We start from the raw sequence: 26,792 nt of genomic DNA on the forward strand, positions 1-26,792 counted from the left end.
GCTGAGCGGCGAACAGCAGAGGCTAACAGAGGGAGTTTGCCTGGGAGTTCGCCTGGAGAGAGCTCATTGAGGCTTTCATCTGCTGGTTTCTCTGAGTAGTTCCTGCAACAGCCAAGGAAGCTCTTAAGAGGACAGAGATATGGAAGGTGAGCGATCAGCTGTTGTAACCTGCACAGGTTGTGCCATGTTTGTCTTTCTTCCACAGGACAGAAGCGACTTTGTCTGTACAAAGTGCAAGCTGGTCTCCATATTGGAAGAGAAGGTTCGGGGGCTGGAGAAACGAGTATCAACACTGCGTTGCATAAGGGAAAATGAAGATTTCCTGGACAGACGTCAGGAGATGCTTCTACGGCCACAATGTTCTGAAGATTCAGAGCAGGCGCAGCAGGGACAGAAGGATTGTGAAGAGGTTTGGCAGCATGTGACCTCCAGAAGGAGAAAGAGGAGCGTCCATGCACCAGCAATGGAGATACAGGTGAGCAATCGTTTCCATGTTCTCTCCACAGGTACTAATGCGGAGAGTGAACTAGATGACCCATCTGAGGGAAGGGAGCAGAAGGAGACTCCACCGATTGGAAGGCAAAAGATGCACTGTTCTAGGGATGGGTGTTCCACGACCACCACTCCCAAGAGGAGGAGGAGGGTGGTGGTGGTCGGGGACTCCCTCCTCAGGGGGACTGAGTCATCTATCTGCCGCCCCGACCGGGAAAACCGAGAGGTCTGCTGCTTGCCAGGAGCTAGGATACACGATGTGACGGAGAGACTGCCGAGACTCATCAAGCCCTCGGATCGCTACCCCTTCCTGCTTCTCCACGTGGGCACCAATGATACTGCCAAGAATGACCTTGAGCGGATCACTGCAGACTACGTGGCTCTGGGAAGAAGGATAAAGGAGTTTGAGGCGCAAGTGGTGTTCTCGTCCATCCTCCCTGTGCAAGGAAAAGGCCTGGGTAGAGACCGTCGAATCGTGGAAGTCAACGAATGGCTACGCAGGTGGTGTCGGAGAGAAGGCTTTGGATTCTTCGACCATGGGATGGTGTTCCAAGAAGGAGGAGTGCTAGGCAGAGACGGGCTCCACCTAACGAAGAGAGGGAAGAGCATCTTCGCCAGCAGGCTGGCTAACCTAGTGAGGAGGGCTTTAAACTAGGTTCACCGGGGGAAGGAGACCAAAGCCCTGAGGTAAGTGGGGAAATGGGATCCTGGGAGGAAGCACAAGCAGGAGAGCGCAAGAGGGGAGGACTCCTGTCTCATGCTGAGAAAGAGGGACGATCGATGAGTTATCTTAAGTGCCTATACACAAATGCAAGAAGCCTGGGAAACAAGCAGGGTGAACTGGAAGTCCTGGCACAGTCAGGGAACTATGATGCGATTGGAATAACAGAGACTTGGTGGGATAACTCACATGACTGGAGTACTGTCATGGATGGATATAAACTGTTCAGGAAGGACAGGCAGGGCAGAAAAGGTGGGGGAGTTGCGTTGTATGTAAGAGAGGAGTATGACTGCTCAGAGCTCCGGTATGAAACTGCAGAAAAACCTGAGAGTCTCTGGATAAAGTTGAGAAGTGTGAGCAACAAGGGTGATGTCGTGGTTGGAGTCTGCTATAGACCACCAGACAAGGGGGATGAGGTGGATGAGGCTTTCTTCTGGCAACTAGCAGAAGTTGCTAGATCGCAGGCCCTGGTTCTCATGGGAGACTTTAATCACCCTGATATCTGCTGGGAGAGCAATACAGCGGTGCACAGACAATCCAGGAAGTTTTTGGAAAGTGTAGGGGACAATTTCCTGGTGCAAGTGCTGGAGGAACCAACTAGGGGCAGAGCTTTTCTTGACCTGCTGCTCACAAACAGGGAAGAATTAGTAGGGGAAGCAAAAGTGGATGGGAACCTGGGAGGCAGTGACCATGAGATGGTCGAGTTCAGGATCCTGACACAAGGAAGAAAGGAGAGCAGCAGAATACGGACCCTGGACTTCAGAAAAGCAGACTTTGACTCCCTCAGGGAACAGATGGGCAGGATCCCCTGGGAGAATAACATGAAGGGCAAAGGGGTCCAGGAGAGCTGGCTGTATTTTAAAGAATCCTTATTGCGGTTGCAGGAACAAACCATCCCAATGTGTAGAAAGAATAGTAAATATGGCAGGCGACCAGCTTGGCTAAACAGTGAAATCCTTGCTGATCTTAAACACAAAAAAGAAGCTTACAAGAAGTGGAAGACTGGACAAATGACCAAGGAGGAGTATAAAAATATTGCTCAGGCATGCAGGAGTGAAATCAGGAAGGCCAAATCACACTTGGAGTTGCAGCTAGCAAGAGATGTTAAGAGTAACAAGAAGGGTTTCTTCAGGTATGTTAGCAACAAGAAGAAAGTCAAGGAAAGTGTGGGCCCCTTACTGAATGAGGGAGGCAACCTAGTGACCGAGGATGTGGAAAAAGCTAATGTACTCAATGATTTTTTTGCCTCTGTCTTCACAAACAAGGTCAGCTCCCAGACTGCTGCACTGGGCAGCACAATATGGGGAGAAGGTGACCAGCCCTATGTGGAGAAAGAAGTGGTTCGGGACTATTTAGAAAAACTGGACGTGCACAAGTCCATGGGGCCGGATGCGCTGCATCCGAGGGTGCTAAAGGAGTTGGCGGATGAGATTGCAGAGCCATTAGCCATTATTTTTGAAAACTCATGGCGATCGGGGGAGGTCCCGGATGACTGGAAAAAGGCTAATGTAGTGCCCATCTTTAAAAAAGGGAAGAAGGAGGATCCGGGGAACTACAGGCCAGTCAGCCTCACCTCAGTCCCTGGAAAAATCATGGAACAGGTCCTCAAGGAATCAATTATGAAACACTTAGAGGAGAGGAAAGTGATCAGGAACAGTCAGCATGGATTCACCAAAGGGAAGTCGTGCCTGACTAACCTAATTGCCTTCTATGATGAGATAACTGGCTCTGTGGATGAGGGGAAAGCAGTGGATGTGTTATTCCTTGACTTTAGCAAAGCTTTTGATACGGTCTCCCACAGTATTCTTGCCGCCAAGTTAAAGAAGTATGGGCTGGATGAATGGACTGTAAGGTGGATAGAAAGCTGGCTAGATCGTCGGGCTCAACGGGTAGTGATCAATGGCTCCATGTCTAGTTGGCAGCCGGTTTCAAGCGGAGTGCCCCAAGGGTCGGTCCTGGGGCCGGTTTTGTTTAATATCTTTATTAATGATCTGGAGGATGGTGTGGACTGCACTCTCAGCAAGTTTGCAGATGACACTAAACTAGGAGGCGTGGTAGATACGCTAGAGGGTAGGGATCGGATACAGAGGGACCTAGACAAATTAGAGGATTGGGCCAAAAAAAACCTGATGAGGTTCAACAAGGATAAGTGCAGAGTCCTGCACTTAGGACGGAAGAATCCCATGCACTGCTACAGACTAGGGACCGAATGGCTAGGTAGCAGTTCTGCAGAAAAGGACCTAGGGGTCACAGTGGACGAGAAGCTGGATATGAGTCAACAGTGTGCTCTTGTTGCCAAGAAGGCTAACGGCATTTTGGGCTGTATAAGTAGGGGCATTGCCAGCAGATCGAGGAACGTGATCGTTCCCCTTTATTCGACATTGGTGAGGCCTCATCTGGAATACTGTGTCCAGTTTTGGGCCCCACACTACAAGAAGGATGTGGAAAAATTGGAAAGAGTCCAGCGGAGGGCAACAAAAATGATTAGGGGTCTGGAGCACATGACTTATGAGGAGAGGCTGAGGGAACTGGGATTGTTTAGTCTCCAGAAGAGAAGAATGAGGGGGGATTTGATAGCAGCCTTCAACTACCTGAAGGGGGGTTCCAAAGAGGATGGAGCTCGGCTGTTCTCAGTGGTGGCAGATGACAGAACAAGGAGCAATGGTCTCAAGTTGCAGTGGGGGAGGTCTAGGTTGGATATTGGGAAACACTATTTCACCAGGAGGGTGGTGAAGCACTGGAATGCGTTACCTAGGGAGGTGGTGGAGTCTCCTTCCTTGGAGGTTTTTAAGGCCCGGCTTGACAAAGCCCTGGCTGGGATGATTTAGTTGGGAATTGGTCCTGCTTTGAGCAGGGGGTTGGACTAGATGACCTCTTGAGGTCCCTTCCAACCCTGATATTCTATGATTCTATGATTCTATGATTCTAGGGGAATAACCTGGCCCTAATTGGGGAAGCAGAGACAGCTGTCACCTAATTAGCCTGGGGCTGTATAAAAGCTTCAGGGGAAGGAAGCCAAAGGGAAAAAGCAGGAGTGGAAGTAGGGACCTCCCTTCTGTCCTTACTTACTGCAGATAGTGAAGAACCAACTGTACATAGTGAAAAGTGGTAGGAACAAGTCTGTGAATAAACTGCATCAGTGGTTATTAACCCCAGGGCTTCAGAGTGACTTTGTGGACCTAGCAGGAGCCAAGGGGGCCCCTGCTGCACTTTGCTACAAGCAGGTTTAAAACAAACATAAGGAAGTACTTCACAGAATGCACAGTCAACCTCATTGCCAGTGGATGTTGTGAAGGCCAAAAGTATAACATGGAAGTAATGGGCCACTCTCTTACCACTTCAGAAGTTATTTTTCCGCCCTTGGTATCCTGCTGTTAATTGATTTATCTTGTTAGACTGACCTCACACTTGGTAAAGCAACCCCCATCCTTTCATGTATTTATACCTGCTCCTGTATTTTTCACTTCATGCATCCGATGAAGTGGGTTCTAGCCCACAAAAGCTTATGCCCAAATAAATTTGTTAGTCTCTAAGGTGCCACAAGTACTCCTGGTTGTTTTTGCTGATACAGACTAACACAGAAAGTGGGTGAGGTAATATCTTTTATCGGACCACTTCTGTTGGTGAGAGAGACAAGCTTTGGAGCTTACACAGGGCTCGCCTTCAGATGTAAAACTTTCACAGAGCAGATTAGGATATAGTCAGCCATATGAAAAAGACATTTCTTTGTATTCCCTAATTCTCTTAATGCTTACGCTGAGAAACTCTTCACTTGTGAGCAATGTTGACTATCAGGCTATGTCCATTGCACTATACCCTGTTCTGTCTTAACTGCAGCAATCACAATTATGTTTAAAAACTCTCATTGAGTTCAGTGGACGAGGCCCCAGAATAGCAGAAAAACATGAAATGACCAATTTTCTTATCTTTTTCTTTTTACGCATCATATTGGGTTAATCCAAACGAATTTTCACAAAATTTGTTGGCTGTAAGATAACTGGTATAATCAAAGTAATTAGACTCTGTGTGACACAAGCATATTTCTATCTGTTTAATCCAATTTAGATAAATTTAAAATGAATGCACCCCGTACTTGTTCTGAGCGACTTCTTACAATTATACTTTCTTCAGTCAGTCAGTCATTCTTTAATTCAGACACACAAATTACAGACCATTTGTGAAGATTGTCTGCGAGTGACCAATGTCTAATTGAATTTATTATTTTACTCTTGCATTGTAAATATACCTGCAGTCTGGGATGAGCATAGAACTCATTTAAGAAATCCATAAGCAAGTCAATCTTCAGGGAGCTGACACACAGTACCACATGTTTCTCTGTCTGAGCTCTGTGTCGACTGTAGTTACCCCCAGACTTCTGTCTCTCCATCCACAAATAAGCCAGCTGTTCAAACTGCAATATATTGTCAAATGTGAATGAAATACATATAAGCAGCTGTGCAATATAAGCATCTTTATCAGTATGAGTTAATTATATTTTATGCTTTAGTCCATCCATTCATTGAATTAAAGACACACTTAGAACCCCCACCCTTTGTCTTTGTTTCTTTCCAAGAGCAGCAATTTACAACTAAGCAGATGGGATGGCTGATGGGATGGCACAATAATACATCAATAGGCCAATCTCAAGCATTCAAAAATCATAAAGTTGAGTTAAATCATGAGATTATTTTAAATGTATTTTTTTCCTGGTATTTGAGTCTTTAGGGTTAATTTGCAATTTACACGACTCCAAGAGATGGGACTGCAAGAAAAACACCAATGTATTACTTATGTATAATGGAACAATGCCTCAGTTTCTCCCCAGAGATTTTTAAAAATCTAAAGTTGGCAACTCTTGATACAATGAAGTCTGCATATTATTTCTTACTGTCTGATCTGCACCTTAAATATTGGCATCACTTAAACATATGGCTAAAAGAAACATCATGTTCTGTCCCTGCTGCTCCTGGAGAACTGCTGGTTTTTTGGTATTGACTATGGCAGCTGTTGAACTGGACTTCAATAAGTGGCACTTTTCCCTCTACCACCTTAATCAGCATCCCCCGATTCACAATAAATTCTGCTTTGAGATCCTAATAAAGGGAACTCTAGGGATCAATATGATATGCAATGTACCTGGAATAATTTAAATACATAAAAGCATTACTTCAATGGAGTAATGTCCACATGTTTTATATACAATTAGTACCAATAAACCACCATGCATATACCATTTCAACTTCGAAGCTCCATACAAGCTAGCTAATGTTCACAACAATCCAATGAGACTGGAGTGTTTTCTTATCCGCATTCTACTGAGGCAGGGATGTTAAGTGATTCAGTGTCGGAGCAATGATAAGAGCTGGCCCCCAGTCCTGTGCTCAGACCAGTACACAAAGCCCTTTTCTCCCCTTGAGGTGTCACTCTGAAGCGGAAAATGCTAGGAATAGCTAAGTGTTTGGAGAAAGCTTTAGCTGCTGGTTAGTTTTGCTGCTATTATTTAAGTTCACAATAAAGGTAAATCCCAGCATGAGGGTAAATTTGGACAACACACAGTGTCTGTATGTTCTTTGGTGTCTGATGGGAGCCAGCAGCTTCTACGAGGATTTGAAAACTTGTTAGCTCCTCTCATTTTAGCATATATAAACCATATGCACATTTATTTTACAAACAAGGAAACAAATAAGAAAGCTCCAACTCTGCATAAAATGAAGAAGCATACAAGTTGGTGTACTCTTTTTTTTTTTTTTGACATTACATACACAGTAAGGACAGTTGCAAGATATATTTCAAGATAATACAGTCTTTTCCCCAAAACTTCCCCAACTCTTCCAAATGGAAAACAATCAGAGTTTACCTGTATGGGCAACACCACAAGGGCAACACAGATCATAATGACAACCAGCAGTTTTGAAGGCCAGATCTTGGGTGTAACATCCCCAAAGCCCACAGTGGAAAATGTCACTATGCAGAAATAAAGGGAGTCAAAGAGAGTCAACTTGTTTCCTGCTCGCTCCAGATGCTGAATTCCGCAAATACTATGTAAAAAAGAATGAATAAAGAAATGAAAAATAAAACTAGTACCTGGAATAAATCCAAAGTGTTATGACTCTCTTACTAGCAAGGAGAATTATTTTCTGCAAATGTATATATTACTTCGCAAAGAAGAGAAAATGTTGGTTCAAAGCAAAAGTCTTTTAAAAATTGTATTTAAATGTCATTTATTCATAATAAAGTTCTAACTGTTATCTTGGAATAAGGATAAAATGATAGTTAATTATGCATTGTGTTTTAAAAATATCAGTTTTAAATTTGTTGCCTTTCAATTTAATTCAATATCCCCTTGCTATTGTATTATAAGAACAAATAAATGGGAGCACATCTTACCTTTATAAAATGTATCTAAGGATACAAACTTTAAAGCCAGATTCTACTACCCTGACTCATGCTGAGTACCTGACTGTATGAGTAGTCCAACTGAACTCAACAGGTCTACATGTGGAATATGGTTCTACTAATTGTAAGTAAGAATGACAGAACCTGGTCCTTAGGTTTGTTTGTTTTTCAGTTTACTTTCATATTGATTTGGGTGCCTTTAAAATGTCTGAAAGATTTCTACTGGTTACAATGAGCTTCCCAAGTTCAAAGATAGGGATTATCTGTGAATTTAGCAGAATCCTTTACACCAGTGGAAAGTTCTTTAACTGCACCTGCTGTACAGAGCATCTCTGAGCTTGCATATTAGTGATCCCATCCTCCTAGGAGGCTGTTGACTGTCTTTCTGTTTTAAAGGTAATTTCTAAATAATGCCATATTTCTCAGTCATAATTCTACTGTACATCAAAGATGATTTCTTGGCATAGGATATCTAATTGGCCACAATTGACCATTAAGAACTCCCAGGTAAAAAACCTTTAATCATCAGGCAGGCCCTGTGTTTATAACAATGTTAGCAGTTCTTCTTCTGTTCTCCAGAAATAATTTACTAGTGGGCAGTAGCATTTCCATAACATATGGATGAGATCCCCAGTTTCCTCTTCACTGTTCTAGCATTTGTAGTTTTCACACATCCCAAAATGTTCTGAAGATGATTTTTTGTTGGATAAGTTTCAACCTTCAGTCATTGGCTGCATTTGTATTCCTACACACTTTGTTCCAGATTTTTTCACTGAGGTGGTAGTTCAGATCTTTCCTCCATACTCTCATTAGTTTGTCCCTTTTAAGTTTTAATTATAGAAAAGAATTCTTGAAGCAGTAGTTTTCTGTCTCTATAATAGGTTCTGAAAAGTTAATAAAGGGAACTGTGGAAATGCCATTCCAGTGAAGATGGATAGTTAACTTTCCAACCGTAGATCAATTATAAGTTTTAATCATAGACTGTTTTTCAGGCTATTTGGGTCAGGCTACTTTTTAGTGTTATTTTTAAATACTGGAGTACGCAGAGAGAGATCCATTCATGGAAATATTATAATGTTAAAAACATTGCTCTCTTACTTTGCATATGTCTTGGCATCCACAGTGTGATTTAAAGCTCTTTGCTTTTAGCATTGACCACTCCAAGGCTTTGCTGTTATCGAATGAAGTTCACCAGGTGCTGAGATCCTACACTATACCTTGTGCATTTTTTAAGCCTGATAGTGGGGCTTGACCTTGGCCTCAGAGAGAGAAGCATCAAAAGGGCTGTGTGATTAGCACTTATACAGACCTAGTGGCCCATACCTTACCACATAGAGGTATACTAGAGCTATAGCTTCTACTCCAGCCCATAGGCTAGAATGAATGTTTGTTGATTGGCTGTGTTGCAGCTCCACTATGGAGAGCTATATATGCCATCTGGTTCTGAAAGAGTTAATTGGAATGGGAGAGTCCAATTAACCCCCCTAGTCACACCGGAGGCTGGGCCAGGTTCAGTTTAGGGTGAGACTGAGCTGAGGAGGAAGTGGGTGGTGATTATAAAGCCAAGAAACTGGGAGCAGAAGGAGACTATACGGAGAAAAGGAAGGAACTCTGCTGTCCCTCTCTTGGCACTAGCAAATGTAGTGACTGGGAGGATCAAGGAGAAAGTCCAGGGGAAAGTAGGTCCTTACATCCTCTTTTGAGTAGGGAAGTCTGTCAGGAGGCCAGGAGAGACAAGGAGAAGCTGCTGGGGTAGAACAAACTCTGATGATGAACCCTGATAAAAGAACAGGATTGGGACTTCTAGGGAGAGAGTCCTGGTAGGTGTTCAGTGGAGACCAGAGCAGGGGAACTTAAGAAGCATCAAAGGTTAATCCTAAAGAGGGCAGAAATTGGTTTACTTGTACTTTTGGTTTGGGGATTTTGTTGGGGGATTTCAGTGGAGAGCTCTGCTGACAGGCTACAATAAGAAGAAATCCAGGGTGGCAGCAGAAAGGTGTCCAACAGAGCAGACTTTAGCTGCTAGTTATAGGGGTCCTCAACTGGAATCCAGTGTAATGGCAGGGCTTGGGTTTTCCTTCCAGCTACTGGGGAAGGTGGTATGTAATCCTGGCATAAAAGAATGACTTCTGAGAGCCCTGAGATGCAAGGATCACTGGGTTGAAAGCTGGGGTGAAGACTTAATGTACGGACATTGGACTCATGTTGTGTCGGACTTCATTATCCCAGAAGGAGTAGAATTAAAAGGTTATCTGGCCACAGGGCCGAGTTGTGATAAAAGACAGACCAGCACAGGATTGGTGGGAGCACTATAGGAAAGAACTGCTATGCTATGCCACACTCAGCCACAAGGGAGGGCGCTAGTGGTGAAGGTGCTCTTCAACAGCCATGGATTGCTTTTGAATTCTGGTGGTGGCATACAATTGTCTATGACAGTTATTCAGTGTTTTTCAATGGAAAGGCTAAAAATCACCCTTTCTGCTTTCATTAACTGACCATATGCACTAAAGTGAAAGTTCTAGAACATCTTTAAGATTGTGAATTTTTTTTTTTTTTTAAGACTCTCGTTTTTGTGAAGGCAATATTTTCTTGCTCCTCCCTGTAAGAGTCCCACTAACAATCAATTTTTTAGAAATACTTCAGATAGGAAGACCTGGATCTTGGTAAGAGGTTTTACTGTATTAACATTATACTGTAATGAATTTTAGTTGTCCCATCTGCCCAAATCAATTATCTTGACTGAGCTTAATGTAGCGGGGTGCTTACCCGCTCCTGTCCTGAGGGGTTTAAAACAGCCCTGGAGGAGGGCTGTAGAAGGGCAAGAGGCCTGGGCTGATTAGGAGGAAGCAGGCTCAGCTGGGGCCACGCCCCAATCAGGGCCCAGCTGGCCCTATAAAGGCTTGAGCCAGGCGCTCAAGTAGACAGTCTCTCTCTGCATTCAGAGAGAGAAGGGCCTGGCTGCAGGGAGCTTAACCAGGTATCTGGAGTGGAGCAGGGCTGGGGAAAGGCCAAGGGAGCTGGGGAGCTCCGGCCTAGGAAAGCCCCAGACTGCAGGCCTGGTAAGGCCTATTAGGTACTGGGTTGCAGGGGGCAGCCCACGGGTAGCCAGAGGCAGCAGGTCCAAACCCCTTTGCCTGTGATGAGTGGCTTATACACTGCAGTCTGCCCCAGTGAACGGGGGCTAGATGAGGACTGGCAGTAGCCAAGACTGAGGCGAAGTGGGGATAGTGGGTGGGGGGACCCTGAGACTAAGGGGTTACTGTCAAGGGAACAGCACCCCAGAGAAAGGGGCACTGGGTCCGGGAGGGACACGGGGGCCAGCAGTAAGGTGGATCTCCGGCCTGCAGAGGGCGCTCCTGGCTGGAAAATGAGCTAATTCCCAAGGACAACCAACAGGAGGTGCCGCAGGGGTGAGTCCACACCCTTACACTTAACCACAATCAAGAATACACTTGCTGAAATTCTTGTCCCATTGAAATCAATAAGAATTTTGCCATTGACTTCAATGGGGCAAACATTTCACCTTCTGTCTCCAATCATAGCATTTTATCAGAACACCAGACATTCCCTCAAGCTATCATAATTATTTTGGCCCAAGTCCTCAAAGGTATTTAGGAGACTAAGAGCTTAACTCCCACTGATTAAATACCTTTTGAGGATCTGGGCCTTTGTGCCTAATCCAATGCCCACTAGCCTGAAGGGGAAATTCAAAGCAGTCTTTGGATCAGGCTTTTTGAGCGCTCTTGTGAGCTGTCCGGTGCCCTCAAGTCTCACTGAAGTCAATGGGAGTTGACTGTGCATAGCACCTTGAAGGATCAAGCTCTTTATACCTAATATCAAACACTAATAGAGTTCTGCACTCTATTAACCTTCAGTGTCACCTAATCATGCATCAATCCTGGGCCCCAAAATTAAATCAATGCAAAAGGAGGTAACATTAAACTTTCAAACCCTCCTGAAGCAAGAAAAAATTTACTATTGTGGTTGGAATTGCCTTAGTTTTGCTACAAACCAGAAAAGTTGCTCACAGCATTGCAGTCCAGCTGACTTTCAATAGATGGCTTTGTGGGTATATAACTGCCAACAAAATTTGTCTATTTCCTCACATATTCCTCCATCACAAATATTATCCTTTAGTTTTTCATCTAGTACATCTGAATAAATATATCTCATGCCATGTCCTTATCTAATCAGGTTATCTTGGTTTGCTACACTTCTGGGAGGGCATAGTGGGAGCTAGTGGTTGACTATGATACCGAAATCTGTAAGAGGCTTAATTACTCAGCTTTCCAAAATGTACTTATATACCTTGCTGCTACCTGAGTGCTTTATGCAACTAATACTTCCAAAAAGTGTCCTGTTTTTCTTACTATACAATTTTAATATTAAGCATTGTTTCAGAAGATAAAAAGGGATAATTTTCAGCTTATCATATCAGTGTTCTACTTCCTTTTATACATTTAAACATAATACATCAAGCTACATCTTCATAATGGTTTTTAACTTTTACCACTGAAAAAGATTAAAATGAACAGTAGCATCATAATACTCAGTTTTGCTGGTCCAAGACAAACAATAATGAAGAAATCCCTGGCCGGGTCTACTGGTCTTAACAGAACAATCATGAAGCAAAAGATTATTGAAACTCGCAATACCTTCCACTGGTTGAGAAAATAAGCTATAGTAGTGGCTGATTAGACAGAAAATATCCAACTTAAAAATGTGGGGCCTGATTCCCCACTTTTTTATAGCAGTTTTATGCTTCTGTAAACTCTGTTTCAGTGGAGTTACCAGTTTAAATTCTATTGAAATGATAGCGTGAAACCAGTTTCACAGAGGAGACTCAAGCTTTTAATTAGAAAACAAAGAGAAAAGTCTCAATAAAAGAGATGTATACCAAAGAGAAAAGAATTCAAAAATATAAAGAACAAAACAAAGTACAATTTAAACATCTACAATAATTTCAACTAAACAGGAAAAGTTAAACATGACACCTGTAATCTCTAAAGATTAGGAAAGATAGTCATGTTTAGATAACCATTTGAACTTTGAAAAGTTCAATGTCATCATTTACTGGAACTTTTATCTATTTCCTGGGAACTGTTTGTGCCTATTTTTCTGTGCCACAACCTTGTCAGTCTTTTTAAAAGTACACACCTTGGAACTAGTATGAAACCCAATTTAAAAAAGATGAAAGTGGAGAACTGCCTAAAGGCATAAAAGAAAAAAATAAAACACAGGAGTTGATGTCTAACACATAAGAGCTAATTTTCCAGACTACAGCAGAAGAAAGGGGAACCAGTTGATTCCGCCTCCTGACTTTAGTGAATGTCTCTGTTTCTTGGGGGTGGAAAAGGGAAGAGAGGGAAGTTTGGTTTGGGCAAGGTTCCACCAGTCTTCTGCTTTGACAAGCTATAGTAGCTCAAATCTTGGATAGCCCTCTATGGGAGGATCACCCCAGTGCAGTGGATCCCACAATGGTGTACAGTAGTACAGTGACTCCTACACTATTTATTCTCTTTGCAGCCAGCACTGGGAGACTGGTCAGGGAAAAGGAAGCCTGACCAGTGCTTCCCTGCACCCATATATCCTTGACTTCCATTGGCAGCAGCCATAAATTAGAGTAGCCTGAAGGATGCTGTAGTTTACCGCCTGGGACAGGCTTCGTATACAGATCCAGTAAGAGAGCACTAAAGTAGCTTAAAGCCATTTTTACATGCATGCTTTTCCTGAGTTATGCTGTGAAGTCCTCTGTCATAGCCAAGGAATTGGGGCCAATGTTTTTAAACCTGGACCCTATATTTTGAGCTCACTAGCCTAAATCAGAACTAGTGTCCCATTGCAACAACTCTGCATTGTTCATATCATTCTGCCATACATTGTATAAATGAATAGATTACATAAATATCTTGTGAAAAATAAAAAGCAGAATGTAGCAGATTTCCATCTAATTTATGTAATATTCTTACCAAAAGGAATTTTGCAGTTGGTAAAACATCTTTCTGCAGAGCAGTTAAACTGTCCAGGTAAAGATACTTAAAAGCTCAGTGCAATATGAAAAAACAAGCTTAGTGTTTTTTGTCTGACTTCCACTAATTTGTGAGCATCCTGGAGATAGGAATCAATAACTGCTGAGGAGTAAAACAGTCCTCAGGAGGAAATCAGATTTAAACCATGCTGTTGTAAAAGCATGGGTGGAAAAGCTAATGACAGCAAGGACAATTTATATTAGACTTTTCTGATGTACTTATGTTGTCATTATTTATAATTATAACGTGAGTGCATAGTCTTTGGCAGATAAATCATTCAGGGAACCCTCAATGATATACAATCTAAATAATGCAGAAAGGGATTACATTAAAAAAATTAAGAATGGGGAAGGAGAGGCCAAGAGTTACAACAAGAGCTGGTCAAATAATGAAAAAGAAATTGCAAATAATTCAGCAAAAAAATCAAATTTCATCACAAATTATTTACAGCAAATAATTAAACCAGCTCTGCATCAGTAAAAGACTTACACTTATTGCTCCCATGCATCTTGCTAATAGCAATGTCACCCATATTTTGCAGAGAGATGTGATAAATATATTGTGCCTCTTGGTGCCTCAACTTCCCTCTCCTCACTAACCTTTCTCCTCCCAAGACTTATTTTAACGTTCCAAATTTGTATCTGGATGTGGGCAGTTGCAAGAATTTCCCAGAGAGTGGGACAGACACCCTCCCTCTGCATGTTTTGTGTGTGTTACACTAATTGCTAGCCCAAAATGCTTTAAAGGAAACCTTTTACATGGAACAGCTGAAAAACAAACCACAGAACTGTGAAGACACTTTATCATCATATTCTCAGGTATCCATTTAGAAGTAAATAAAACACAATACAGTCTCAGCCAACTTGACGATAAACCGTATCCTGCTGCTGAGAACCCACAAACCCTTGGATGCTTAAAGATAGGCATATCTATGTTGGCCTTTGTTTTTATAATGATTCCCCACTTTTTCTATCCCTAGAAGAAAAATGTATATGGATACTCTTAGTTATTAATATATAAGTGTATGGTCACTGACTAGACTGCAAATTTGTACAAAGCACTGACTGGTGAGTATGGGCCGGCTGCTATTCTTGTTGAAATAAATGGGAGGTTTTTAACTGACTTCACTGAGGAGTAGGATCTGACCCTAAATGTAAGCACTAGCTTGGTGACTGGGCTTGAAATGGCAATAGGTCAAAGTGCACTACAGAACTTTTAGTGTGTGGTAGAAGGGTCTGCACAGCCACTTACCGTATGACATGCCAGGGTGTAAATCTATAGCATGGCAACTTACTGTGCACTAAGAATCATTCTGTAGTCCACATTAATGAAAATATCCCATTGAAACCAATGGGAATTTTCCGTGAGCAAAGGCTGCAGAGATTAGACTGCCAAAGAGCACTGATATTAGACCAGGTTAATCATTTAATTGCCCAACAAGACCATTTGTCATGTTTGCATTATTGATTTTAATGTTCCAATGAAATCTTCATGTATACAGGATAGGTTTTTCTTTCTTTACAGGAACACTAGCAGACCACCCTCAGGTTATGGGGGGAAATATGGGGCATATTCATGGAGTCAATAACATTTAATACACACATGAATTGAAGTAGATGTTTGTCTAACATCACCTAGAGCCCAAAGTTGCACCAGAAGCTGATGATGACCTCCCAGGGAATGGAAACTAGGCACCTAAGGAATACTTTGTCTGCAGTGTTGGTAACCTCCAGCTTTAATCAAAGTTTGGAAGAGATCTGTTCTGAAACTTTGCAATCATCCCCCAGGAGAAAAAAGAGGTTTTATTTTTTAACTAATCTCCTCCCCTCCCAATTTAATATTATGTCTTAAAGGCTATGGGGCTTCACTGTCAGCTCCAAGAGGCATGGCAAGTGCAATGGGAGCACAGCCACTGCACCTAATTTGAACAGTGCAGCAGATCTGCTCAGCTGGCCAGAAAGTCTAATGCTGGTGGTAGCCTGTGCAACCCTTGCATTTAGAGGAGTGCAGGGGCCACATTATACCTGGCCCCTGACTTGGTGTTCACAGATGGAATGCTCTTTTCTCTCTCCCTAAATTCTTATGCCGGAGCCCATTGCTGTAGTATGTGAGCACTTCTGTAGTATCTAAACCGACCCTTCCTCTGGCACTTTCATGCAGGGACAGATGCTTACCTTACATTTTAAATGACACTATGAATCTCTCTATATAATATTTACAGAATCAGTTTAAATCTAGACCCATTAGATGTTTCATAGCAGCTGGATCCATTAACTCTCATGTTATCCTTGGTGTAAGTCCACTTTAACCATTGATATCAATTGAGTTACATGACTAATTAACTCAGCGGCTCTACCAGATAAATAAATAGTTTAAGCTAAGTCATAATTTATTATTTATAGAGAATGTCCTCTGAACTCTGTTTTCTTCAATAATCCACTACTGTGTGTTTTATGATTTGCTCCTACACAGCCACTATGTGAAGAAATTAACTAAACAAAACAAATTTCCTGATATAGGCTAATATCTTTTGATGTTGGTGTAAACAAAGAAGGAATTAAACAAAAGAAAAGAATTTGCTAGGGATCAATAAATTATCGGGGGCGAGGGGGAGGGGAGTATCCATGGGGAATCATCTAATAGGAGGAAATTGGTGTTGACAGCCCAATCACTGAATTTTTCAGCTAGTGAATACCAAATGTTTCAAATTTTTGCCAATAATAATAATAAAACCTTCCAGTTTTTGGATTGAGTTGGATGAAAATGGAAATTTGTGAATATTTCCATTTTGTTGAAAACCCATTTCCCATCAAACAATATAAAAGATATTTTGACTAGCTTGAGTAGACATGTAAATTCTGAAATTGTATAGTGACAAAAATATAAATTTGAAAAGTATTTAAATCAAGTGGCAGAATTTTTTATTAATGACAGCGCTGTGCCTAAATCTTGCACAGGCAGATTTTTAAGCCTGTGTGGATCACTTTTCAGTATCAGGGCTTTAAACGAGGGATTAATAACATAAAAGCCATCCAGTAATAAACTGTAATTATCTACCTCTTCTCCAGTCAGTCTTATTCCATGCAATATCTTAAGAAGAAACCCACTAAACTTATACCCTTAACTGTTTTTAGTCAGCAGAAAAGGAAAGGGTTTGCTTCCCACAAGGATCCTGGTGACTGCAGCATTATGCACTGAAAACTACTAATGACTCGCTCCCCAACCACAAAAATGCAGGATATGGAGGTCTCTCTCTTAATTTTCAGTAAGAATCATATGAGTTCCTATTAAGCCTTTCCATCTTTTTTCTGCAACTCTCTGGTGCGGCTTCATCAGAAATTCTGTGTAAAACTCCGTATTTTTCAAAGCAGCTTTTCCTTTCACAGATATCTTTTCTCACTTAAAGACATACAACTGTATTGATTTTGGGGGGGGGGGCACGAAAGAGGGCATAGGGAAATCCAAAGTGCACCTAAGGGAATAGAACGATAGCCATTGACTTCACTAGGCTTTGTATCAGGCCTTAATAGTCTAATGGGGTTGCATGAGTTTCTCAAGGAAGCAGCATTCCTCAAAAAGGATACTCCAACAAGTATTAAATAGCATCTCCTTAGGCTAATTTCAGAATTGACAGATGGCGAAATGTTCAGATGCTGATTTTGTCATTCTATTTTAACTACAAGGGCCACTCCCTGCTACTTCCAGCAGTCTGGCACCATCATGATTGCTTAATCACGGCGTCCTCCATGCCCAGTGTTGTCCTCTTCAAAGGACAACTGTCTTCTTATTCAGCTGTAGTGGGTCTACCAGAGCAGTGGTTTTCAACCTGTGGTCCATGGACCTCTGGGGGTCTGCAGACTATGCCTAAGATTTCCAAAGGTGTCCACACCTCCATTCAAGAAGTTTTTTTGTTCAAGTATAGCTACTTTTAAATCTGTTATAGAATGTCCAGGGAGATTGAAGTGTTCTCCTACTGGCTTTTGTATGTTACCAAAAAAACTTCAAAAACAGACTTCAAAGAGAAACTGCAGAACTAAAATTCATTTGCAAATTTAACACCATTAATTTGGGCTTTAATAGGGATTGGGAGTGGCTGGCTCACTACAAAAGCAACTTTCCCTCTCTTGGCATTGACACCTCCTCATCAATTAATGGGAGTGGACTACGTCCACCCTGATTGAATTGGCCCTGTCAACCCTGGTAAGGTAACTCCCTTCTCTTCATGTGTCAGTATAATAATGCCTACATCTGTAATTTTCACTCCATGCATCTGAAGAAGTGAGTTTTTTATCCACGAAAGCTTATGCCCAAATAAATCTGTTAGTCTTTAAGGTGCCACTGGACTCGTTGTTTTTGTATCAGTTTAGTTACTTTATGGCATTTTGCAGTCAGATTTTGTTAGTCTTGTAAGATTTTTCCATTTCTTATTGGAAACATTAATTCTAATTTCTAGAGAAGACTGGCAAAAAGGCACTGGATAAAAGTTAATTATATAATGGTTGTTTTGTGGTTTTTTTCTCTACATTCTCCAATTTCAGTATGAACATTTTCAGACAGCTCTGTTAATAACTAATGTTTATAACAGCTGAACTTGAAAGATCAGGTTCTACTGGTAAATCATGTGACTTCCAGCAATTGCAGATCTGACTGTTAAACAGAATGGCCATGTAGTGAAATGATCATCTTGAATAAATATTTGCTGAAATTGACTGACCCTTCCTGATCATACTGAGAAAATAGAAGTAAAGCCATGGTAAAACAAACTCTGGTTAATGGCATTGCACAAGTACACTGGGATAAATTCTGTCCCCAGGTATATCTAAACAAAAGGATCTGTACACACATTAGTGAATAAGCAACAGCAATCAAGAAATTATGTGTAGTTTCACTGAATGTGTGGCTTTCTATGTACAGTGAACCATAACTATAAACCGTAACTGTAAATTCTATAGTATTTAGACGCTGGTTCTGCAAATTCCATGTGTGGATCCTGTGTGTGTTGAGAACCACACGGATTCATAGACTGACCTATAGTCATATGACAAGTCAGTGGCAATGCAGGAAATAGAAATGTCTCCTGTGCATTAACCATTAGACAATACTCTCAGTGTACAGAGTGACTAAATAGGTAATGTTACATGCATGTCCTTTCTGAGAAGGTATTATTATATAATCTAACTTTGGCAGTAAAAGCCATGTTGGGTTAAAAGCATCGTGGAAGCCTTTAGAAGTTCGAAGTCAAACTTCAAATTCAGTAAGTAATTCAGATTTGATATGCTTAGACTATTCATATTCACCTCTGGAGGGTGTGGCAGTACTTAGACAAGCCACCCACACATTCAGTATAGGAGTTAAATATATTTAATTCAATTAACTACTGAAGTGTTCATTTTCCAAATATTTGTTAAGTGTGTGTGTAAGGAATCAGTGTAATTAACGTATATAGATTCCTGACACAAATTGAGAGGACAGATGCATCATTTAGGACATCATAAGTTGACTTTCTGGTAACAAAATATATAGTACAGAACCAAGTCTTGGTTATAGAATTGTGCTCAAGATGTAAACTTTGACTGAAAAAACAACCATGTTTCTAGCCCTTATGGTTGCAAATCGTAAAATGTGAACTGATTGCAAATTAATACAGTGATGTCTGCAGCAATAGCTCTGAGCAGTGTGGTCTGCTCCATTAATGTCCGTGCGGTGAGATTTTTGAAATTTTAAAGATGACAGTCTCTCCTATTGAAGTTGTTGCATTTTGTATACATAATTCAATATTCATTGGACCATAGAGACCAACTATATAGTCCAGTGGTAAAGGCACTCACCTGAGAGATGGAAGTACAAGCTCTTGCTCCAAATCAGGCAGAGCAGGGATTTGAAAACTGGTCTCCCCCATCCCAGGTAAGTGTACCTAGTCAGTAGGCTATCATGGGGGTGGCTTTGGGGGAAGAAGGTGCTGCCCTACCTTAGGTGCCTAACTCCACGAGAGGGTTATGGCTGTGAATCCCAAGAAGAGATAAGTATCTCCTTCCAGCCCACAGTTAGGGCCCTAACTACCTTTAAGGTGTGTGGTTTAGGCCTTGCCCCCTCTCATCAGCATTTCTTACTGGCTAGCTTAGGCAGCTCCCTGCTCAGCTTCTTGGCTGCTTCTGGAATCCCTTTCTTAGGGGGCCTAACTCTCCCTATGCATTGTATAAGGAGCCAGGGCACCTAACTTGGGCTGAAGATTCCACTGTGCTTTGTGGATCTAGCCCACAGTTGCTTTCCTACCCTTTCCTCAGCAGGCACTGTTCCATCTCACATAAGGATCTGGCCTGGTAACATTACAGCCCATTTAAGGAGTGGAAAGATTGTTTACTCCCTGGTCCCACAAGGCACCTCTACAAAGTTTCTTCTTGTGAGAAAATTTACCTTTTCCTTCGCACTAATTCTCAGATGCTGTCTATCTAGTATATGACATCTGTAGGACACCCATCAGTATAGTGCCTATGATACTGGCCTCATGTCACCTAGGGAGGATGGTTGATGGGTAATCAGAGAGTAGTGGTGGTTAGTTTTGTATAATTTTTGGGGGGATGTATATAGTAAACTGTAGATTATGCTCATGTTGTCAGTTATTAATGCTTTGGGGACACTGTACTAAATGGGGAAAATAGTTATTTAATATGTCAGACTAAAGGAATGACAAATTGCCTAGAAGTCAAGAAATGAAAAGGGAAACAAGAATGAAAACCATAGATGGTAACGTGCTAACCAACATTTGGAACTGCCAATTAAAATAAGAACTGAATTGAGGAGACTCCTTTGTTTCATTGTCCCACTAATCTAGACTGTGTCGGGGGGGCAAAGGGGCATTCAGCAGTGAAATCTATTAACTATTTTTCCCATTATGAAATCCTCTTTGTACTTCCAGCTTTAGCTAAACTATTTGAGTTCACCGCCACAATACGTGCATTGAGATCTGTCTGTCACTGTTATTCCTATGAAATTCTACAAACTTCTGTGATCATAAGAAATGCTTGAGCTAAAAGCCTCCTGGCTTGAATGAAGGATGCAACTTCCCCTGTGCAGCCTGACCCAGTTTCTATTTTTTTGACTTTGCATTCTGCAATGTTGTCTTGTGCACCCAAAATAGTTCGTATACTTGAGGATCTGTCCATTGTGTACTGGACCATTTTTAACTATAAATTCTTTGTACTTGGATTTTTAATTATTCAGAACAGTGTGCAAAGCTATGACAGGTGCTTTCAATAAAACAAATAAACACAAATGAAGAAATGTATATTTAAATCCTGGAAGTGTCTTTGTGACCCATACAAATCACCCAGTGCATTATGGGATATCTGTAGTGAATCAGGAAATACCAAGAGGTTTTCACACATGGAGGAAAAAAGATATTTTAAAAAGATATATTTCTGTGCTGAATTCACGCCCAGAAGCTGGTAATTTCAGGGCAGAAATCTGTATTTAACTTAGTTTTTACATTGCTAATGTTCTCCTTTAAAGTTGAACTGCAAACCAAAGAGACTTTGAGGGAGGAATTAAGCATACTTAATAAAGGAAAAGTGACATTGCAAAATTTGACATCACCATTCTCCCAAATGTATCTGATGCTGTCTATTTGAAATCTGTTTTAAATCTCTTCTATATAAGATATTTACAGAGAAATGTCCTGGCCTAGGGTTATAAAACCTTTTAATTATAAAAGCATTGTTGCTTGATTCATTTTGATTACAGATAGAGTACTGAGAGGCCCAAGGCTTATAGAAGATTATATCTGCAGTTAAGAAAATGATAAAGTTAAATTGAGCCATTAATCTTTTTGAGAAGAATTATATGTTGCCTTTTCAAAAAGATTAAAGGCAAAAAAGTTAATGAAACACTGAGAACTGTAATAATGGGTCAGATTCTCAGATGGTGGAAACCAACATCACTCCATTGATTTCAATGGAGAGAGATACATTTCCACCTACTAAGGCACTTCTTCAAAGTGCTTGCAGTGTTATCTGTAGCCCACCACTACCTGGTATAATATGAAGGAGTGCAATATATTCTCACTGTTTAAAAATTATTTAAAAATACCTAACTGAATTAAAATGACTGTTCCAAGCTATCTAACTAAACTTAATTGCAAATATGATTTCCAAAGTATAAATTGTGGGGTTTTAAAAATGTTTGTACACCATCTATTGACTGCAAACTGATTTAAAGGTGGTATCTTACTACATCAATCACCTTGTTCTTGGCAAGTTTTAAAACTGTTAAAGTTTGGATATGAAAATTTTGTTTTGGTTGTTCTTTTTTGTTGTTTTTTTTTAAGAAATTTGCTTGAATCATAAAAGTTTGACTACTAAAAGCTAGTGATTTTTTTTAAATCATGACACACTGAGTATTCTGATATCCATAACTGAGTTATGTCCACTATTAGGAGGACCACTTTTATTCTGACATCCTGAATTACATCCTTATATTCACCTTTGTGCCATATGGCTTGGCTGAAGAAGATTTGACTCATGCAGATCTCTTCAGAATTGTTCTTGCCTTGTCAACTACAGCTAGCGTGAATTTTATTTCTTTTTGGTGAAAAATTCCATTTATGTTGAAAATGAAATGTTTAAACATGTTAACTTACTTTTTTTTTTTCTTGTGGGAAATGTTCATTGATTTCAAAACAAAACTTTTGCAGAAAATGCACATTTCTGGAAAATCTCAAAACTTTGAATTTCAAAATTTTGTTTCAGATTTTAGTTTATGGGGATTTTCTTATACTTTCACTACATATTATGCATAACCACTACTGACAGGTCATACTATGACACAATAGCTGAAATAGTCTTTTTTTATAATTATTATTTTTAAAATAATTAAGGGTGGTTCTTAGTACTGATTAAAAGATCTTATCTGTGGCAGAATATTTGGACAAAGCAAACACACAAGGTCTTGATTACAACTTGAGTATTGATTTTGCAAATGCTCCAAAATCCTTCTTTTTGCATTATACAACCAGGTCTAGTTAACACAAAAATCTGAAGGGTGGGAAAATAAACAATTTTATTTTGACTTTCCCTACACAATTCTTCACATTTACTTTCTTGTTTTCACTGCATAATAATGAGCTTGCAAAATATAGGAGTCTGTCTAATTTGTTGATATAAACACTCTGTAAACTGCAAAGCAAACTAATTAAAAGCACTCATTCTGTGTCTCTTGTTTTCACACAAATAAACAATCATTGATTAAGGTTTGTATTACATGTGAGCCATCCATTCTTAATGATAAATGCTTCAAGACAGTGGAAGGTTAATAGAACTTAGTCAATTAAAATGCTTTGAAAATATTATGGAGCAAAAGAGTTTTGTATAGCATGGTAAAGTCGAGCAGAACAAGAAAATATATCCAGTTATAGGAATTTGTAATGGAATTAATACCATTAAATATCCATACCCCTTATATGATTTCCTAACCCTTTTGTAATGTCTTGGTGATCATACTGATTTACACAGTGGCTGCAAAATGTAATTAGGCATGGTATTCTGTGCCCAGAGGAACTGGCAATTTGATTTCATGCCTGTTATTAAGTCTTCACTGTGCAAAATCAACCCACATCTTGTACTTAAGTATTTACTGAATGAATACCAATTAGTTTTGTTTTCTCAATTGCTATGACTCAGTCATTTGAACTATTATGTATGTGTATATAAAACTGTGCACATACGCTGTAGAAATTTACAGCATAGCAAAATCTGAAATATTTTAGGCTCTGATTTTACAAAGTACTTAAGTACGTGCCTAACTTTAAGCTTGTGTTTAAGTTCCATTGAGTTCAGTGGGACTTATGCTTAACTGTAAGTGCATGTTTGTGCTTAGATGCTTTGCTGAACTGGGGCTTTAATATACATGTGATACTAGGCAATGAAAACATCTAGATGGGGAGGGTTGTGGGGGCTTTTGGGTTGTTTTTTTCCAGGGCGGGGGGAATGAGGAGGAGACACAGATTTCTCTTAATCACAGTATTGTCAACCGTCCTTGAAGGTTGGTACCTGTACATTTCATATACCAGCCTCCTGTTTCTTGATGTAGTGACTGGAAGAATCTTTATTTAAAAAGATTGCTTTCAGTGATTTATTAAAAGAGGTCCGACTAGATGATCACAATGGTCCCTTCTGGCCTTGGAATATCTGAATGTTAACAGTGCTAGAAGTGCACATTCACTGGTGCTGAGCTCACTCAAAATCATTTTGTACTACTTTTTAGAATGACATGGCAGAACAAGTGGTTGAGTCCATAAATGTTGCTAAAGATGTACATTTAAATCCACAAGAAATGACCAGAAATAGCAGGGACCATTATACATTGCTACATGGGAACGTTACTCTTTATTTAACTTATCCAAGGCTTATTTGTTAATGTAACTTAGTCATGTAACAGCATCACCATTTTTATTTATGTATTTATCGTTAGCTGGCAGAGTATCATGGCAGTGTAGATGGCAGCCCATGGTCAGGAGAATGCTGTGGCTTCCCTTTTCCATCAGGTTATATTAAAATATAGAGAGAGATACTGAGCTGGCACACAATGAATGCCTCATTTTGATGCATATCAGAGTGATCTGGGGTTTGTCGTGATGTTGCAACATTTCAGAGAAACCAGATGGAAGGACTGAAACTTTGAGATGTTTCCACAAATCTGACAGGATGTCTAAAAGTATCACACTGTTTGCTGTTTTAAATATTTGCCTGAATAACTTTGTGTATGGAGATAATATATACCCTGTAAGTGTCTGCTGTACAAATAACTGTAGCAACATTGAAGGCTATGTGTTAATAACTTTATTCTGTGATATATAACGGGCTAAACCATCAATTCCACATTTAGAAACTGAGGAAGCATAAAAGTCTACATTTTAAAGGTCAGAGTCAACTCCTCTCTGTGATGGGGCTAACTTCCATCACTTGTTAAATGACGGGGTTAAGGCACCTGTGACTGATTACCTTCTGGTGTGAGGGGGAAGAGTTAAGTAAGGGTCATTAGGCACCCGAGCCTTATAAGGAAGCTAAGGGAACTTAGTAGGGGTGAGATTGCAATGGAGGCAGGACTTTTCTGTGGACTCAACCTCTCAGAGAGTTGGCTAGCTCAAGAGAGTCAGAAGAGCAGAGGTGCTGCTGTAACCCCCTCCCCCCCACCTGAAGTGGTTTCCATCATGTACAGGGTTTACAGTTTGGTTCAATAGCTCTCAGCACCCCCACTATATAAATTGTTCCAGCACTCCTGCAGAAGAATCGGAGGGTGTAGGAAGAAACTAGAGGCCTGAGACCAAAGGGAAACTGTTAAATACAAGTTGTGGGGAAGCAGTACAAGGGGGTTTGAGGATAGGAGGTGAACCAGGGAAACAGCATCATGTCCAAGTAGCAGACCTAGTTACTTAATACAGAATCCCTGGGCCAGACCCCAAGTAGAGGGTAGGTCTGGTTTCCCTACCAGCACTAAGGAAGGCGTAGGAAGCCCAAAGGAAGAAACATTGAACTCTCAGTGGGGCTGAAGATTGACTACCCCTCTCCCCCACAAGAATGGGTTGAGGAATAGCCCAGGACAGGGGCTAAAGACTCTTTTCTGTTGGGACATTTTGTGAACTTTCAAGTTGGACCTTTTTGTTACCCAGAAGGGGACAGAACTTCATGTGACTTGGCGACAGGGCTGAGCCATGGAAGACCTAGTCAGAAGCAGATGGTTGCAGCACTGGAGACAAGGGCCCTTGCAGGATAACACACTGACACAAGAAGGAGCTTCGGGTGGTAAGTAAACAACCTGACACACTGTTAATAAGGGGCTTTTTGTTGACAAAATCCCTGTTATACTGTAAGTAGTTTGTCAATTTGTTATGAATCAGTCAGTGAAAGAAATTTTTTGATGTTTGCATGCTCATGGCTTTTGGAACAAAAGTGAGTTGTTATAATTTCAAGTCAAAATTGAGTTTTAAATAGTAAAGCAGCATTGGAATTAGTCATCCCCAGTAAATATGCCACTCTGTCAGTTGGTGTCTAAAATGATATTTTCAATGAGAGCATCTGATATCAATTCTTTCTATTTGTTGCCAATACATAATCCGATGTGAAATTTAATACCTTCATGTAATGAGTGATATGAAAAACACAGTAGCACTCACTGCTGTTAAATTGTCCTATGGCTGGTACCTGCAACCAACCCTACCTTCTGTCTGTCCTGGCAAACCAAAAAATTAAACCAAAGATCTTCTACTCATATTTTGGTACAATATTTTGCTATGTCCAGACTTTGATTGCAGTCCAGATCTATTTTTGTTCCCACATCTTATCTCATAGAATGTACTCCTGCCTGTCTCACTTATGAGTGCAATCAATTCCTTCGGTACCTGAGTAGTGTTCTCCTCTCCCCCATTCCCACCCACTTGGCTTCTCTTTCCTTCATTGCTTGATGGACTACCAATTCTAGTTTTCACTAAATGCTCCCATATTACATCATATTCTATACCATCAGCCTGATTTTTGCCCTTATTTACATCAATGTAACTACACTAACTTCAATAGTTACTCCTAATTTACCTTGTCTAAATTAGAATAGAATTGGGCCCTGTCAATGGCCTCCAGCCATGCTACCTTGTGCTGCAATCCTATGAGAGCTCATAAAGAAGGAATAGGTCCGTCCTTGGCAGTTCCTGGGAAGCCTTCAATCCACATGCTGCAGGAAGTGGTGTTGATGATTTGGTGATCTTACTGCTGAGTCGGTACTAAAAAGCCACCCCACCCCAATGTTGTAGTAGGGATCAGCGGGGTGCTCAATGTGTCAGCTTTTTGATAAGCTTAACACTAAAGTCCTGAGTGTCTGTGGCTTTCCAAATCTGCATAATTTTTTTAGCCAAACCAAATGTCCTGGCCCAATCCCAGTTTGGGTAAATACATTCCACCCACCAAAAACTGAAACTTCTATTTGGATATAATACTGATTTCCACATCCTTTTCTAAACTACTAGATGAAATCAGGCATAACAGAAGCAGATGTTCCTCAAGGTTTCATTTCTAAAGGCCCAAATGGGATGCCATATATGCTGACTTGGGAAACTGGGCAACATTCATCATCCTTTTCTTTAAAAAAAATTGAAATTAATAGTCTCCCTT

General features: G+C 40.7%; 1 protein-coding gene across 1 annotated transcript in view; it reads right to left on the bottom strand.

The window, feature by feature from the left end:
* Nucleotides 1-26,792, bottom strand: part of LOC113407282 (potassium channel subfamily T member 2-like) — a 299,061-nt gene that overhangs the window by 126,120 nt on the left and 146,149 nt on the right. Inside the window, exons 10-11 of the mRNA XM_026655611.2 lie at nucleotides 7,071-7,251; nucleotides 5,460-5,624 (exon numbers count right to left, since the gene is read on the bottom strand). Of these exons, the coding sequence (XP_026511396.1) occupies nucleotides 5,460-5,624; nucleotides 7,071-7,251 (346 nt within the window). The remainder of the gene's footprint in view (nucleotides 1-5,459; nucleotides 5,625-7,070; nucleotides 7,252-26,792) is intronic.

Source organism: Terrapene carolina, unplaced genomic scaffold (genome assembly GCF_002925995.2).
Source record: "Terrapene carolina triunguis isolate 2854851 unplaced genomic scaffold, T_m_triunguis-2.0 Scaffold210, whole genome shotgun sequence".
Classification (NCBI taxonomy): domain Eukaryota; kingdom Metazoa; phylum Chordata; order Testudines; family Emydidae; genus Terrapene; species Terrapene triunguis.